The sequence below is a fragment of the Somniosus microcephalus genome, chromosome 24 (assembly GCF_052327205.1).
Source record: "Somniosus microcephalus isolate GS21.2 chromosome 24, FLI_Smic_1.0, whole genome shotgun sequence".
NCBI classification, from domain to species: Eukaryota; Metazoa; Chordata; class Chondrichthyes; order Squaliformes; family Somniosidae; genus Somniosus; species Somniosus microcephalus.
Genome location: NC_141010.1, coordinates 18237377 through 18254945, shown reverse-complemented (window position 1 = coordinate 18254945; position 17569 = coordinate 18237377). Strand labels below are relative to the sequence as shown.

Genomic DNA, 17569 nt, shown 5'->3' with positions numbered 1-17569 from the left:
TGATCGTGTCGAATATCTGGGAGCTTGAAGTCTCGTGGGAACTCCAGAGAACAGCTTAATCTGATGAGGTGGAAGTCTCTTACTGTAATAATGCAAAACAAGCAACATTTGGGAAATAATGAAGTGATGCAGACATGATTAAGGCTGTTCCTACGGAGGATTAAGTATGTTTTGTGGCTAACTTTTACACGATGAATGGTCAGGAGTCTTTCATCGTTGTTTGGAGGAAATGATGAAGAGCTACTTTTTTTTTAAACTTTGTTTTTAATCCTTTGCTTCAACACTCGCTTGTGTATGGGGCGTGTTGATTTAGACAGATGAATTCCAGCTTTGAATTTAGAAGGATTTTTAAATATTTTGTAGGGTTTGTTGCCTCGGGATGCTTAGCTGGGAGCATGCGAGTCTGGCGGGTTGGCAGACTATTTGACTGGTGGAGGGAGAGGTATTGTAGATAAGTCCAATTCTCTTCTCAGCTGATGTCTACACATGAACACTTTTATAGCAGGTGTCACTAGATAGCAATAATGGCTGATTATTTCCACCTCCCCCACCACTAAGGCGAACTGTAGCACCAACTATAGGTTAAACCTGGATTTTCCTGGTTGTATTAGAAAAATGTGTAATGGAATTTGTATTTCAGTATTTTTTAGCTCATATTTTTGTTGCTCACTTCCATTTATAATAAAGATTATAATTACCTGCTTTTGAAATAGTGATTACTGAAGTATGTGATTACAATATAAATGATCACTAATCTTAAATTCCCAAGTAACTTTAATTACTTAATAAATTCTTTAAAATAGCCTCTGTCACCCACTAATGCACTGTTATATGGCTCCTCGTGACAGCCTTGTAGCGATGCCTCATGCATTTATATTTTTTTCCATGTTTCGAAGGTCTGTTGATATAAATCAAAAATTAGTCTCTCCATTCAGTTCTATGGGAAGGACATGCCTTCCACAACTATTTCTCAATCTGCGATCCGATTCTATGCAGTTTGTGGGAAGATGTCCAAGGCCATATTTTACACAATTCAGGGTATAAAGAGTTGAAGCTAAATATTGCGGCTATATTAAAGCTTTGCTGTGGCACTGACATGGTCATATTTTTCTAAAATTCCACCGCTTGGCTTAGTTTCTGCACCTATTCCATCAGTTCACCTGTCTACAGGGAGTTCATTGTTAGTTATTTCCCTAACCAACTACAGTATAATCAATGTCCACTAGCTAACGAGGTAAAATCAGTACTCCTGTAATGTCTACATTGAACCTTTATATAATCACTGCACATAGTGTAATGAACCTTCTGTGATAATGAATGAGTGTGCCCGAGTGTTCATAGGTGCTAATGAGCCTGTGATTTATTTTCATAGATAAAGATGGATTGCTTAACATATCTACAAATTTGGAAGTAATTACTTTAAACTCTGTGTCCTGTTCTTTATATAGATCGGCTATTAAATATGTGCATCAGTATATGACGTGTGTCTCCCATTGGTGGTTAAGGATTGCTGGAATAAAATTATGTTGCTCTGTATTAAGTTATAATTTTATATATCTTCTCTGTTCACTGTTTTCTTATCGCCGCCATTTTGAATGTTGTTCATTCGCAAGCTGTTTAAACTAGTATGTGTGTTAGCAAACCTGCCAGAAATTATGCTGCAGACAATTAGGAAAGCAGAAATGTTTTGGAAAGGCAGCAAAAGCTATTAGCGATTTTGATTGGAAAGAACTTTGAAAAATCTCTTAATTCACGAATTGCTGTTTTAGTTGCTTCCAAAATGAATAAATTTTGCAGCCCATGTCGGTCAAGCTTTGGGGTATATCCGTGTATTGACATTTGAATTTATAAGGAAAGTGGCATTTCAACGAATCAATAGATTATCAAAGTAGGAAATGCATTGTAATGATTTCCCCGTGCCCTTTTAACCTGTATTATGTTTCCGCAGTCTGACTACAATGGCTTTGTACAAAGTTTATGCACAAAAAGACTTTAAGCCTGGATTTTCCAATCGGCATTATTTTAATACTGGTGGTGGTGCATTTATTTTAAATAATGCTGATTGGAAAATTAAGGATTTAGTATCAATAATGTCTTTTGGTGTAACCCTACTGTGTTTGTGTTTTCTTTACGCTCTAGGTTAGCGTGGTCCAGGATTCAGTGAATATCTCGGGCCAGAACACCATGAATATGGTGAAAGTTCCTGAATGTCGGTTAGCAGATGAGCTTGGAGGCTTATGGGAGAATTCTAGGTTTACAGACTGTTGCCTTTGTGTAGCAGGCCAAGAGTTTCAAGCACATAAAGCAATTCTAGCAGGTTTGGAACATTCTTGAACCCATATAGATTTTTACTAGGCGTATCTCCAAGGAATGTATCAAACCATATTTCAGAATTGATACATTTCTTTTAATACAGAGTGTACCAAAGTAGAATAGTGTCTTAACCTAGTGCATTATCGTTTATTTCTGATTTTCCACCATTTAAAAAAATATATATTCCAAAGGAAACCAGGGATGCTAGAAATCTGAAGTAAAAACAAAATGTCATAATTCCTAGAAGATTGATCAGCATCTGAAAGAGAACGGTGAATTAATATTTTGGGTGTGTCAGTTCGTCAGAATTGGCTTTGGGTTACAGAACCCCTTTATTTCGATGATGAGATGGAATCCAGAATATTTATCTCAATAAAGGGAGCACCAAAGTTACAAATAAGTTGTGTGGGTCCAACTCGTGAGCTAGATAAATGTCATATTCAGTATGTTGCCACTGAGAATTCTGTTTGTCGCAAGAGTGGTATGCAGTAATATTTAGAATAACAAATGGTGTTCGTCAAAGCACATTAAACCCACTATGCTTTTAAGTGAAGGTACGTTCACACCTTTCTAGATGGTTTTGATGAGCGACAAGTTCAACCACTATGCATCTTAATTTGATGGAGCTCATTTATATTTCCAGCTCTCTTTTTTGGAGTCCTGAATATAAATTTTTCATCTGTGCTGGCTTGTAGTGCTATTGGTACAGTTCCTTCTCAACTAGACTAACAAATATATTTACAAGGAGTCCAAGATGGAAATGCAGCTAAAGCCTATAGATATTTCTTTTCGAGCATTGGCTGAAGTGGTTTTGGAGGCTGAGTTATATCAGAAAGTGATCCCAGTCCTTGAGAAACAGTGCAGATGATAACATGAAATAAAAATGCACTTACCAGCCTTATCCTCACATACCAGTGATATATTGTGGTTTTTTTATTGCTACTAATACAGAGTGAAGTGGGAAATTAGTGTGGGATTGGCCACTATATTGTCTCCTATCTGAGTGATTTATTTTGGATCCTGGTGCTTTGCATTAACTTTTATATTTAATTTGTATAGAATCTTCCTCTAATGTGTAGATTTATGGGCTCTTTTAATGAGTTCATTTATACAGCTGAACGTGAGCAATCTCCTTGTGTAGCACTCATTTACTGCTTTGGAGAGATGGTCAGCATTTTGTTAACCAAGTGTCACTCTGTTCTATTGCTGGGTAGTCGGTATAGGGAAACTATAAATGTGAGCAAAGGAGGGCTTTTGTAATAGTTTATTTACTAGTGATTTAAACAGAAGAGTCGTTGATGGCCATTCTGCACTGTGGAAGAAGAAAAATTAATTTACTGTAAAATGTTGCAGGGCTTCTAGATTTCAATTCATTTGAGCCAGCAGCAAGCAGTGTGATGTTGCACCTGGTGACGCAAGTCTACTGATCTCGCCATAGGAATTGGTGGCTGCAGTAAGCAGGAAACATTCATTTCCAAACATAATTTTCTGAGTATAGATAAAATGCTAAACGATGAATTAGTGTTGGGGAGCAGTTACTGGAGGAGTGTTACGTGAATTGCCTGGAGTTTTCCCTTTTACCCAAAAAATGACCATTGAATAAATGGTACATTGTTGTGTATGTGGTGGGTTACTGCTATGCAATATTACAGTAAATCTGTTCTGGCTGAGTCCCACCAGATTTATTTAGATTGAAGGCTAAAAACTTAAACCTATTATGGCACCCAAATTCAGGCACTGAGACTGAAAGGCAGAAATCTGTGAAGGCCATAGGCTTGATTCTCTAATGTCTCTGCTATGGTTCTTGGTTGTCACTGTTCCTTCAGTTTGAATTTATGCTTAAAACTATTTAACATTTTGACCCATATATATGCTTTTGTGATTGTGGTTTGATCAGTGATATGAAGATGCTTACAAATTAATTATAACAAAATTCAGGTGTTCAAATATGGTATGAACTATTAAATGCCAGTGGCAGTTTGTCTCCTTTCAGGTTTTAGACTTAAAAATTGCACAAAATGAACATGCATAAGCTAGATTAGATAAGAGCTGCATTTTATGTTCCCTACCTTCATTGTAAATGTTTAAACTACTAATCTAACATTAAGTGCAATCAATCATTGGTGGTTAATTGGAGCCTGAACACTTGAATTATAATCGTTAAATTAAGAAAAATCTCTTTATCTTTAGCTCGTTCCCCAGTCTTCAGTGCTATGTTTGAGCATGAAATGGAAGAAAGCAAAAAGGTAATGCATATGTGATTTGTAATCAGAAATAATATATACTGTACTTTGTCTGTGGTGCTCACAAAATGTCCCTTCTCAATGGGAAAGAAAAATCTAGGTGGAGTACTTTTGTGTAACGCACTTCCTGAGTCGCCACTTAAATAAGATGCGAGTGAAAATGCGAGATTTCCCACCCATTGGTGACTTACCATATTGAGTGGTCTTCGCTCCAGGCTGCTCTGGTGACATCAGTAACTGGGGAGACCTTGTGCCCTGGAGAGGCCACTTTTGCTTTAACTGGGTCTTTGACCTCAGAGTAGCCTTTGAGGACCTAGAGCTGGATGGCCCTGGGAAAATGTGCTATGGACTGGTATGCTGAATAGCCTCACGCACCCAAGATTACATGAGGATGCATTCAAAGTATTTCTTCTCCCATCCCTTCTTTAAACATTTGTGGAGGGTTGGACGTTGAGAGGAATTATTAACACGAAGTGCAACATGTACTTTGCAGCTCCTAATAATCAAAATGCACAAATGAATTTGTATATTTTATCCAGCAGAATTCTGTGTTTCTAGTGTTAAATGTGATAAAGTACATTTAGGAAAAATGATGGACCAGCAAGACATTGATGTACAGTATTCCTCCTGTAAAAGCTGTAATTGTGTAATTATGAAGATTAAGTTGATTTTCAGTATTCATTCTTTAGATTTGTCATAAAAGAAATATAGGCAATGAGCAGCTCATTGCAGGATTTAATTTAAAAATATTTCCCCCCTAATTTTCTACAGAACCGAGTGGAAATTAATGACGTGGAGCCTGAAGTCTTTAAGGAGATGATGTGCTTTATTTATACGGGAAAGGCGCCAAATCTTGACAAAATGGCAGATGACTTGCTTGCAGCTGCTGATAAGGTGAGAAGGGAGGATGGAAAAATATCAGAGTTGGCCAGTATTTAACAAGGGAACAGTATGGGTTCAAATGACATTGAAATGAGAGTACTGGCAGTTATTCACTTCGGGCATCTGTACCTACCCTTAAACAAAAGCAAAGTTTGTAGTTCTGGCTTTATTTATCATTGGAGATTGATTCAGAGTTGCTGTGCAAATCATCATCAGATGGGCAATCCTCCCTTCTTTCATGCTGCTGGAGCTCCAGCATTTTTTTTAAATCCTAGGAAAACAGAGTCTTGGTTTAACATCTTGCCATGCACCCAGTATCTGAAGCAATCCTGGTTTCATCAGATTACTTGTTAGTGTAATTTCATGATTGTCCCTGTAGTCCAGTTGTGGTGCTAGTTATACTCAGCTGGCCAGGCAGCATCCGTGGAGAGAGAAACAGAGTTAACGTTTCAGGTCTGGGACCCTTCATCAACGTTAACTCTGTTTCTCTCTCCACAGATGCTGCCTGGCCTGCGGAGTATTTCCAGCATTTTCTGTTATTTCAGATTTCCAGCATCTGCAGTATTTTGCTATTGTGTAGTGGTGCTAGTTGAATGGTTTGTTCATAGTCATGTCCATAACTTGTATCCCACCCAGTCTCTCTACTCTCTACTCTTTCTCTCTCTCTCTCTCCCGTCTCTCTCTCTCTCTCTCTCCTTCCCTCTCTGTCTCTGTCTGTCTCTCTCTCCTTCCCTCTCTCTCTCCTTCCCTCTCTCTCTCCTTCCCTCTCTCTCTCCTTCCCTCTCTCTCTCCTTCCCTCTCTCTCTCCTTCCCTCTCTCTCTCTCTCTCTCTCTCTCTCCTTCCCTCTCCAAATGGGGTGATACCGAATTTCTAGCCCTCTCTCTCCCCCAATTTCTCTCTCTCTCCCCATCTCTCTCTCTCTCTCTCCCAGTCTCTCTCTCTCCCAGTCTCTCTCTCTCCCAGTCTCTCTCTCTCCCAGTCTCTCTCTCTCTCTCCCAGTCTCTCTCTCTCTCCCAGTCTCTCTCTCTCTCTCCCAGTCTCTCTCTCTCTCTCCCAGTCTCTCTCTCTCTCCCAGTCTCTCTCTCTCTCCCAGTCTCTCTCTCTCTCCCAGTCTCTCTCTCTCTCCCAGTCTCTCTCTCTCCCCAGTCTCTCTCCTCTCTCTCTCCCCAGTCTCTCTCCTCTCTCCTTTCTTTCTTTCTTTTTCTTTCTTTCTTTCTTTTTCTTTCCTTTCTTTCTTTCTTTCTCTCTTTCCTTCCTTTCCTTCCTTCCTTCCTTCCTTCCTTCCTTCCTCTCCCCCCCCCCCCCCCCCCCCCCCAGTCTCTCTCTCTCTCTCTCTCTCTCTCTCTCTCCCCCTCAGAGTTGGGGTCACTCGGGCCGGGCCTCACAACCGCTCGGCCCAAGACACAGAGCGGGGCAGCGGCCGGCCGTAAACCGCGCGGCCCTGTAAACTGCTGTTTTACAAAAAAGCCTTGGCAACGCCGGGCCCCCCCAGCTAGTATATTTATATAGCATAGCTCCTGACCTTCAGTTTCATACTGTTCAGACCACTTGAGCTCAAATACTTCCCTTACCAGCCTTCCCACTTCCACCATCCATAAACTGCAAATCATCCAGAAAGCCATGGATCGTGTTCTCATCTGGACTCTCATCCCTTTCACCCCAATCTTTGCCCAGCTCTTCTGCCTTCCTTTATCCCAGAGAGTTGACTTTTATTTCTGCGCTCCTCTTCAATTCCTTTCAGGGTCTTTTACATCCCCTTCCTGTACCTTTTTTATAATCTCCTCAAACCTATCTCTCTGCACACATTCTCTGGTCCTCCAACGCAGGTACACTTTTCATTCTTTGTTCCATTATCTCTGTCTGCTCCCTAAGCCAACTAGTTCCTGCCTCCTTCAAAAATCTCTGCTTCATCTTCTCCCTCGCTGCCTTCAAAAAAATCTCTTTAAAGCCCTCTGCTTTAACTGTCCTTCTGTCTCCCCCTGACCTGTCCCTCTGTTAGGTATCCCCTTGCTATCCTCTACCCCCTCAAATACTTAGACATTTTTGTACTTGATGAGCATTATAGTAATGTCAATTGTTTTTATCCATCCCTGCATTAAAACCTATATCGCCCAACCCTTTTCCTGAGATCATAACACATTTGCCAGGTAGATTTTCATTCTTAGGGTAGTGTTTTGTCAGTATTATGAAAGAGGATAACTTTCTGCTGTCCATCCATTTTTGTCAGTATCTTATCAAAAATAGAGATTTCCCTTTTATTCATCATGGTATTGTTAGGCATAACAAGAGTTTGCCCGTTATGCCTAACAGATGATCAAAGTGCTTAACCACTTGTGATTCATAGAATGGTTCCAGCACAGAAGGAGGCCGTTTGGCCAGTCTGGCCCATGCCGGCTCTCTGCAAGAGCACTTCAGCTAGTCCCACTCCCCCGCCCTTTCCCCGTAGCCCTGCAATTTTTTTCCCTTCAGGTACTTATCCAATTCCCTTTTGAAATTGACGATTGAGTCTGCCTCCAGCACCCGCTCAGGCAGTGCATTCCAGATCATAACCACTCACTGCATAAAAAAGTTTCTCTCGCGTCCCCTTTAGTTCTTTTGCCAATCACCTTAAATCTGTGTCCTCTGGTTCTCGACCCTTCCACCAATGGGAACAGTTTCTCTCTACCTACTCTGTCTAGATCCCTCATGATTTTGAACACCTCTCTCAAATCTCCTCTCAACCTTCTCTGCTCTATGGAGAATGACCCCAGCTTCTCTAGTCTGTCCACGTAACTGAAGTCCCTCATCCCTGGAATCATTCTCGTAAATCTTTTCTGCACCCTCTCTAAGGCCTTCACATCCTTCCTAAAGTGTGGTGCCCAGAACTGGGGACACTACTCCATTTGAGGCCGAACCAGTGTTTTATAAAGATTCATCTGCCTTGTTTTTGTGCTCTATGCCTCTATTTATGAAGCCCAGGCTCCCGTATGCTTTTTTAACCGCCTTCTCAACCTGCCCTGCCACCTTCAATGATTTGTGCACATATACCCCCAGGTTTCTCTGTTCATGCACCCCCTTTAGGATTGTACCCTTTAGTTTATAGGGATAGTTTATTCAGCACTGCTACTCTCCCAGCTTTGCCTTAGTAGACAAGTGCGCAATGACTGATTGCTGTATGCCATTGTACTGCAAAGGTACACTTCATAAAAGGATACACTTATCCTTGGTTCACTTTGAACTTGTCATCAGGGGTATTTTTGCTCTCGGCTGTTGTCCATGGTTCAATCATCAATACGTAGCCTTTTAGTATTTTTAAATGATCAATAAATGGCAGAGATATTTAGTAAATACTTTGCATCAGTCTTTCGTAAAGGAAAGGATATCGGAGAGGAGCTGAATCCCGAAGTGGTTGAAAGCTAAATGAACAATATTATGAGGGTAAAAGAACATTTTTTAGATGTTATGCTAAAGGAAGACAAAAGCACCAGGGCCTGATGGAATACATCCAAGAATCCTGAGGGAGAAAATTGCTGAGGCTTTAGAAATTAGAATTTAGACTGAGTGTTGGTGTGTGTGTGGAAGATTGAAGAGTAGCCAATGTCGCATCCATTTTTAAAAAGGGTGGCAGAGTTAATCCAGGTCAGTTGGCTTCACATCGGTGGTAGAGAAAATTTTTGAGTTTTTCACTTAAGAATGAAATTAGCACATATCTAAAGAGAGAAAAGTTAGAAATAGACAGCATGGATTTCAAAAAGAACGGTCGTGCTTAACCAACCTCGTGGATCTCTTTGAGCCGGTAGCAGGCATGGTAGATGGGGGAAATGCATTGGATGTAGTGTTCATGGACTTTGACAAGGTACCGCATGGGAGATTCTTACAGAAGATTAATTGGTATGAAATTAGGGGGAGGATAACAAACTGGATTAAAGGGACAAAACCGTTAAAGGCATTTTTTAGAGCGTAGTGGGTCATGGGGTCCCTCGGGATTCAGCCTGGAAACACTTCCGTTCACTGTTTCAGTGATTTAAGATATTAGATAAGAGGGACAGGTGGGAGATGTATTTAAAAATAGGAGGCATAGTTGATTCTTTAGAAGACCAAAGGGAACTATAAAGTGAAATTGATAAGATTGGTGGAATGGGTTAAAAAGTAGGAAATAATAGAATTCAATGTTGGTAAGTGTAAGGTGATGCATTTTGGATTTTTTTTTATTTTTAAAACAGCAGTTATGTTCTGAATGGAAATGCTGTGGAAGAGTAGAGGGACTTGGGGGTATATGCTCACAGAACATTCAAGGCAGTACTTCGGATTGATGAGTTTTTTTTTAAAACAGCTAATGAAATTCTAGATTTTATCACAAGGTATAGAACATGAATGCCAAGAGGTAATGATGAGCCTATATAAACCCTTACTAGAACCTCCGTTAGAGTACTTTCTGCAGTATTGGGCAGCATGCTGCAGTACAGATATTGAGGCTTTAGAGAGAGCGTAGTTTGGATTCACTCGGTAGGATGGTACCTGATATGAGGAAATACATATGAGGAAAGACTTGAAAAATTGGATCTTTTCTCATTAGAACAACACAGATTACAGGACAATATGATAGAAGTGTTTAAAATTATGAAGTGATGGGACAGGGTAATAGAAGCCGATTCTTTTTCTAGAGAAGGGCCATAGATACAAGATTAAATTTAAGGGATTTAGAACCGAGCTGGTGAAACATCTTTATACAGAGAGTTAGACTGTGGAATTCACTTCCAGGGTTAGTTGAGGAAGAAACAATATCAGCATTAAGGATTAGATTGGATAGGTGAATAAAGGGAAATGTGATTAGGGCTTTGCTTGCATGGAGAATAAATGCCGATATGGACTGGTTGGGACAAATGGCATGTTTGTGATTTAACTTTGATTTATTTCTTACACAAAACACTTCATGCTCCATTTCTTTGTGAACCCCATGTTTGCATCTTAAAAATGCTTTCTGTCTCGAGCACAGCCGCCAACTTGTCATTCTGTTTGTGTCAACCATGCACATTTTTCTCTTGCAGGTAAAATTATTGAGCAGCTCTATGATTATTACAATTTATAGCTTGCAGTATAACTACTTGTCTGAAGGGGAGGTTTAGGGTTAAATTAGCATCACATTTACTTTCTGTTTAAAAATGTCTTCAGCCATTTCCTTGAACTTGGATGTTTCAATCTTATCTCCTTGTATTACTACCAAGTAATGCCAATTCAGACTGGTGCATTACCAATTAAAATTTCTGTTCTTTTTAATGATTACCTCCAGCCATTAAGTACGGTAAATTACTTCCTTGATACAATTCTGAAGAAGATAGGGTTATGCGAAACTGTCTGGGTCTGAAGAACTCAGATGATGGATTCACAATTTGTGATGCTGATAATTTTGTTTTGTTTAGTACAGTAATCACCACTGGTTCCTGACCTAGCATAACCGCGGTTGGAGGATGAATTTACTCGCTTAGTTGTTGGATTGTGGAAGCCGCTAATTAATCTGCACATTGCCCCCCTCCCTTTCTGGTTTTGACAGTAAAAAAAAATCAAAGATTCTCCGCTTACATTCCACAATAAGACACTGTCAATCTTAAAATATTTTCTATTGACTTTTTTTTAAATCAAGTCTTTGTAGCTAGTGTTAGCCAATGAAATGGCAATTTTCTTTAAATTGTTCCTATCTCCAAAATAAATGGTGAGGATATAAGAGGTTAAAGTGAAAATAAAATTAAGTGGAATATTTTAAAATGAGGAAAAAATGCCTCCGATCCGCAAATAAAATGCCCGCGTACCTGGTGGTCCATGAGGCGCGGAGACTCGCAGTCCTGGGCCTCTCCGGGTACCCGCGGGTAGAGGCCCACATAACCCAGGGGCGGAGGCGTTTCACAAGCGCCCCTGGGATCACGTGGGCCGGCCCAACAGATGCCAGAAGGGAATCCCCATTCATGCTTATGGAGATTCTGTATGTACAGCAACCCCATAAGCATGAATAGGCATACCCCAAAAAATACATGTACACATCAACTATATTTTTTAAAAATTAAATATTTAAAATGCCATTTAATTAAATACTTAAAACAAATTAAATGTTTTGAAAAATAAATTTAAATATTTTTAAGGGGCTAAAAATATCCTTGCCTTATTGTATAATTTTATGGTTATTTAAACTCTTACACTGGTAAAAGCAGGCCTTATGCCTGCTTTTACCAGGCGTAAGAATTTTACAGGTATTTGCTGGGCAGAAGTTGGGCAAGTGGCCCAACTCTCTGCCCACGGATGCCCTTTTCCCAGGGATGCAATGGATCTGTCAAGAAGCTTCGCACGCAGAAACCCGGAACTTGCGCGGCCCTTACGGGCGCGTACACACCATGTATGCGCCCGTAGGGGGCCGCAAATTACGGGCCAATAATTATTAAAAAATTAAATTGGAAAAATTGCAACAAAGCTAGAATGATTAGGGAAGAGAAAATAAGAGGAATGGAAAGGTGAGCACAGATTTAAAATAAAATGTATTTTTATGTAAAATTGTGTTTTAGATGTTTAGTACAGGTAGACTATCCTTTATCCGAAAACCTCGGGACCAGCCGAGTTTCGGATAAAGGAGAATTTCGGATTTCGGAAGGTGGGTCGGCGGTGGGGGGGGGGGGGTCGTGCGCACGACTTACGCTGACGCTCAGCGTAAGTCAGTCGGGGTCGGCGGGGCCGGCGGGGTACGCGGGAGGGGGGTCGGGGCTGGCGGGGTCCGCGGTTGTCGGGGCCGGCGGTTGTCTGGGCTGGCGGGGTCCGCGGGGGGGTCGGCGGTTGTCGGGGCCGGCGGGGGGGGTCGGCGGTTGGCGGGGTCCACGGGGGGGTCGGCGGTTGTCGGGGCCGGCGGGGTCCGCGGGGGGGTCGGCGGTTGTCGGGGTCGGCGGTTGTCGGGGTCGGCGGCTGGCGGTTGTCGGGGCTGGCTGGGGGTCGTGCGCACGACTTACCCTTTATCCGAACTTCCGCAACCGGAACCCTCTTAAAAACCAAAGGTTTTTTCGTTCAGCGTAAGTCGTACGCACGACTTACGCTGAACGAAAAAACCAAAGGTTTTTTAGAGGGTTTCGGTTTTCGGAAGTCCGGATAAAGGGTAGTCTACCTGTAGTGTATGGTTCATCTTGCAGTAATAAAGCTAATCCTGATGTTTCAGTAGCTTTAGCACAGTAATGGTGTTTCTTTTTTGTTCAGTACCATAGTCTCGCTGACCCAGGAAGCCTGGTTTCTGAAAGTGACAGCAGTGCAAATATTAATGTGAAATTCAGAGGAACTGAATACGAGACGACGTGTGTTACAATTCAGGCTCTCTTCATATCCACATCAAATTGCAATTTCTGTGAGCAGACCCACATCCCTGTGATCTGAAAATTATCATCTTAGAAGTGTCATGATTAACAGTAACTGTGTAGCATAGTGGGCTAGTAATCCGGAGGCCTGGAGCAATGATCCGGAGACATGAGTTCAAATCCCACCACGGCAGCTGGGGAATTTAAATTCAGTCAATTAAATAAATCTGGAATAAAAAGCCAGTATTAGTGATGGTGACCATGAAACTACCGGATTGTCTTAAAAACCGATCTGGTTCACTAATGTCCTTTAGGGAAGGAAATCTGCCGTCCTTACCCTGGTCTGTGACTCCAGACCCACAGCAATGTGGTTGACTCTTAACTGCCCTCTGAAATGGCCCACAAGCCACTCAGTTGTACCAAACCGCTACAAAGAACACCACACAGACTGCAGCGGTTCAAGAAGGCGGCTCACCACCACCTTCTCGAGGTGGGCAATAAATGCTGGCCTTGTTAGCAACACCCACATCCCAGAAATGAATTTAAAAAAAAGTCAATTAACAATTCTTTACTGAGATTTTACATTAGAAGTCTCATGCCTAACACATTTCTAACACACAATACGTCAAGAAATATAACTGTCAGACCATATAGTTTAGACTAAATCTAGAAATTGAATGTATTACAAGTAAGAAATTTGCACAGAAGCAAAATGGAAACTGCAGAGAAGAACACAATGCTATGCTTGCGTGCTATTTAGCCTGACTTGAAAATGTGTTCCAATGGCCATGTCCTTTTATGCATACTTTTTAATTGAGTCTTTTGATGCTTTATGTACACTGTCCCCATGGAGTTCGCTCTCACTACTGTGGCTTGAAGATAAACTGTGTACTGCAGAGTAGAGAGAGCGGGCTGCAAATATATCACGCCATGCCTGCTTATGACACCTAAGATCAAAGCAAATCTTTCATGTAATGGGTGTTAATTTTGAGATATCAACTGCCTTCCTCTCATATTCCCTGATGGGTCAGCAGTTACAAGTAACAACTGTTATTTTATCACAATAGAAAACTTGTATACATTATCTGGTGTATTTGCGAATAATCTTGACCTGGTGCGGGTCTGTTTATAAACTGAGGTGAACCGCTGTCCATTGAAACTTGGTTAACTCCAGATAAAATTGTGGTGTTTACATGCAAGCCCTTGAGAAAGACAAACCATTTTCTTTCAAAAGCCGCTAACCAAGCTCCATCTTAAAGTCAGAGTATGTAGCTTCAGTTTACATCGAGTTACCTTGAGTCTGCAGCACAGAAACAGGCCATTCAGCCCAACTGGTCTGCTGGTGTTTATGTGCCACCCGAGCCTCCTCTTCTAACCCTATCAGCATACCCTTCTCCCACATGTGTTTATCCAGCTTCCCCTTAAATGCATCTATGCTATTTGCCTCAACTACTCCTTGTGGTAGTGTGTCCCACTCTTGGGGTAAAGAAGTTTCTTCTGAACTCCTTATTGGATTTATTAGTGACATTCTTATATTTATGGCCTCTAGTTTTGGGCTCCCCACAAATGACAACATTTTCTCCACCCTTGACCTCTTCTCTAGAAAAGAGCCCCAGTTTCATTTGAGCAAAATATAATGCAGAAATATATTTTGATATGTAGGAAATGGTTCCCAATCTGTCACAGTGAGGTCTTTGGATCATACGCAGATTTTGCTTTAACAATAGTTTTTTTTCCAATTGGAATGGTGACTCATTCAGTTTTGTGATTAAGATAACGACAACATGCTCAAAACATTCTTGTATGCCAACTTTCTTTCAAAAATGTATGGCTATTACCATATATTTGTAATTTGCTTCATTAGTTTGATGCTGATTACTTGAATAGCCATCTATTGGTGCAGAAATCTGATTGAAAGGAAACGAGACTGACGGTTTATTGCATTTTGAAACTAATCCTTGTTCCCTTAACACAGGCGTTTTTAATGGAATCCTATTCTATGCGCATCTTTGTTGCATCATAGTTGGCAGACATCTATTAAAATATGAAATTGCTACCAATACTCCTAATTTGCTTTCGCAGAAAAAAGACAGCTTCCGTAAGCAACCTGACCACCCTGCCTCACTCCATCCCATCCCCAAAACCTAGACTTGCACCCTTATGCTTGGAGTGAATGGGGTAGTGTGCAATATTCAGGCTAAAACTGATAGTCAAATTTATTTCCAAGTAAGATAATTACACACAAGTAAAATATAGCAAGAGACTAGTATTACAATACTTCATAGCTAAACTGTTCCAAATCAGCAAAAGTCTGAAATCTTAGCAGTTCTTCTGACTAATTCTCTGATTAAATGTTATATGGGTGATGACTTCAAAAAGTCCTTCTTGGCCACCTCATGCAGAATAGGCAATGTGAAGCAGGAACTTGAGACCCAAGTGCTGCTTCCTAGTTATATATTAGATCTTTTAAATGAACCTGCTACAACTTCAAATACAAACAATTACTAACCATTTCTAACACTTTAGATAATTGGGTGAACAGACATACTTTGGGCCATCTGGTGGTTCCTGTGCTCATCGCACCCATCTGTTGTTAGACATTATGGCCCTGAATTTGCAGTCGGAGGCCTCCTGCGGGGAAATGCCTCCAATCGCAAATAAAATGCCCGCGTACCTGGTGGTCCGGGATATTCGGAGACTCACAGTCCTGGGCCCCTCCAGATACCCGCGGGTAGAGGCCCACATATCCCAGGGGTGCATGCGGTTCTCAAGCGCCCCTGGGATCACGTGGGCCGGCCCAACGAATGAAAGAAGGGGATCCTCATTCATGCTTATGGGGATTTCGTATGTACAGGAACCCCATAAGCATGAATGGGAATACCCCAAAAATAAAACATTTTAAATTGCGTATTTAAAATTAATTTAAATGCCATTTAATGAAATATTTAAAACAAATTTAATTTTTTGAAAAATAAATTTAAATGTTTTGAAAGGGCTAAAATAAATTTGTTGCACAGGTTTTTTAATGTATAAATTGGGGGGGGAAATATTTTTGGTTTTTTAAACTTACGCGAGTAAAAGCAGGCGTAAGAATTTCCTGGACATTCGCTGAGCAGTAATTGGGCAAATAGCCCAACTCTCCGCCCTTTTCCCGGGGATGCGTTGGAAAACCCAGAATCTGCGCAGCCCTTATGAGCCGCAAATTATGGACCATCATCTTGTTTGGTTCTCCTATGTATCTCATCGAAACCTATAAAATTCTGTCAGGTCTGGACAGACTAGATGCAGGAAGGATGTTTCTGATGGCGGGGGAGTCCAGAACCAGGGGTCATAGTCTAAGGATAAGGGGTAAGCCATTTAGGACTGAAATGAGGAGGAATTTCTTCACCCAGAGAGTGGTGAACCTGTGGAATTCTCTGCCACAGAGGGCGGTGGAGGCCAGTTCATTAAGTATATTCAAGAAAGAGTTGGATATATTTCTTAAGGCTAAAGGGATCAAGGGATATGGGGAGAAGGCAGGGACCGGGTACTGAATTTGGATGATCAGCCATGATCTCATTGAATGGTGGAGCAGGCTCGAAGGGCCGAATGGCCTACTCCTGCTCCTATCCTCTGTTTCTATGTTTCAGTACTTTTAAACAATGGATAACTTGAGGGTTCAGCCATTAGAGATGTTAAATTTGCTTACTTCCCTCAATCTTCAAACTCCGTCAGTGTTACTTCAAAGATTCTGATTGCTGGTAGTGGCATCTCTTATCGAAACTAAATATCTCTACACATTTTATGTATTTGTTACCTCGTGGTGCCAAGACAATAGAACTATTTAATGCACATTGTACGTTCTACCTGGTCACATTAAAATGTTATAATACAGAAATTTTCCCTACTTGATGCATTTTGAAGTTCTGATTCCTTTACAATTATATTGATTCGCTGGTATCGATCATTTGCATTTTAACTCAAACTGGATTTTTGCTAAGAAAGAATAGATATGGTGCTTGAGGGGTAGAAGTTGCGATGCTTCAGTGTTGCTGATGGTTATCGTCCTGAGGCTTATAGATAACCGTTTCCTTTGAAGTTTGATTGCAGATTTGAATGAACAAAATTTGGGAAACTTGTAATGTAATTTTACGTAATGGCCCACTGCAGCCCACGTTGATTATTGGCCTGCCATGGCGAATAGCTGACACCAGTTTTAAAATTTGTGTTGAAAATACCACACGTTTTTTCAAGTAGGACACCTATTGCCCATTGTTGCATGGCTATTTAAAGAAAATTGTACGGCCGACTTGAATATCAGCACTTAGGAATTCAGCATGATCTGACTTGCTACAAGAATATTGATGCTCCAGCAAGATCTGGTATTTAACTGAACATAAACTCTTCTCACTCACTGGCTAGAGTGTGACTGATGGGCAAGGAATGTTTGCAAAACCTCTGTCATAAAGATGCACCAGCCACATTGCAGATGCCTCTTCCGCCATTTAGGGATGGAGGCTTCTGTGCCCAATTTAACTTCCTTTTGTCTTGGATAACAATTTTGCCCATTCTGCCGGTTGGCTGCTGGTGCCAAATCAACTGTTCAAAGAAAATTACAAGCTCCGTTGGTAGCATGTTTTCCCAGGGTCACGTTGTGAGAAGCAGGCCTGTAAGCATATTGAACTAAAAATATTTTATGTTACAGGAAACACTTTTTTTTTTTATCCGGCACCGGCGTGATGCCGGTTGATCAAAAAGTCCGGATTACAGAGAGGTATACTTAACCAAGGTACGAGAGCCCCGTACACGGCCACAGATCCAGGAGTCCCGGTTACCCGGCACTTGTGCAG

General features: G+C 41.1%; 1 protein-coding gene across 3 annotated transcripts in view; it reads left to right on the top strand.

Annotated features, from left to right (window-relative positions):
• Positions 1 to 17569, top strand: part of spop (speckle type BTB/POZ protein) — a 134292-nt gene that overhangs the window by 98904 nt on the left and 17819 nt on the right. For all 3 annotated transcript variants that reach the window (XM_085966281.1, XM_085966279.1, XM_085966280.1), the window contains 3 exons: positions 2140 to 2317; positions 4504 to 4559; positions 5328 to 5450. In XM_085966281.1, coding sequence (XP_085822407.1) covers positions 2140 to 2317; positions 4504 to 4559; positions 5328 to 5450 — 357 coding nt within the window. The remainder of the gene's footprint in view (positions 1 to 2139; positions 2318 to 4503; positions 4560 to 5327; positions 5451 to 17569) is intronic.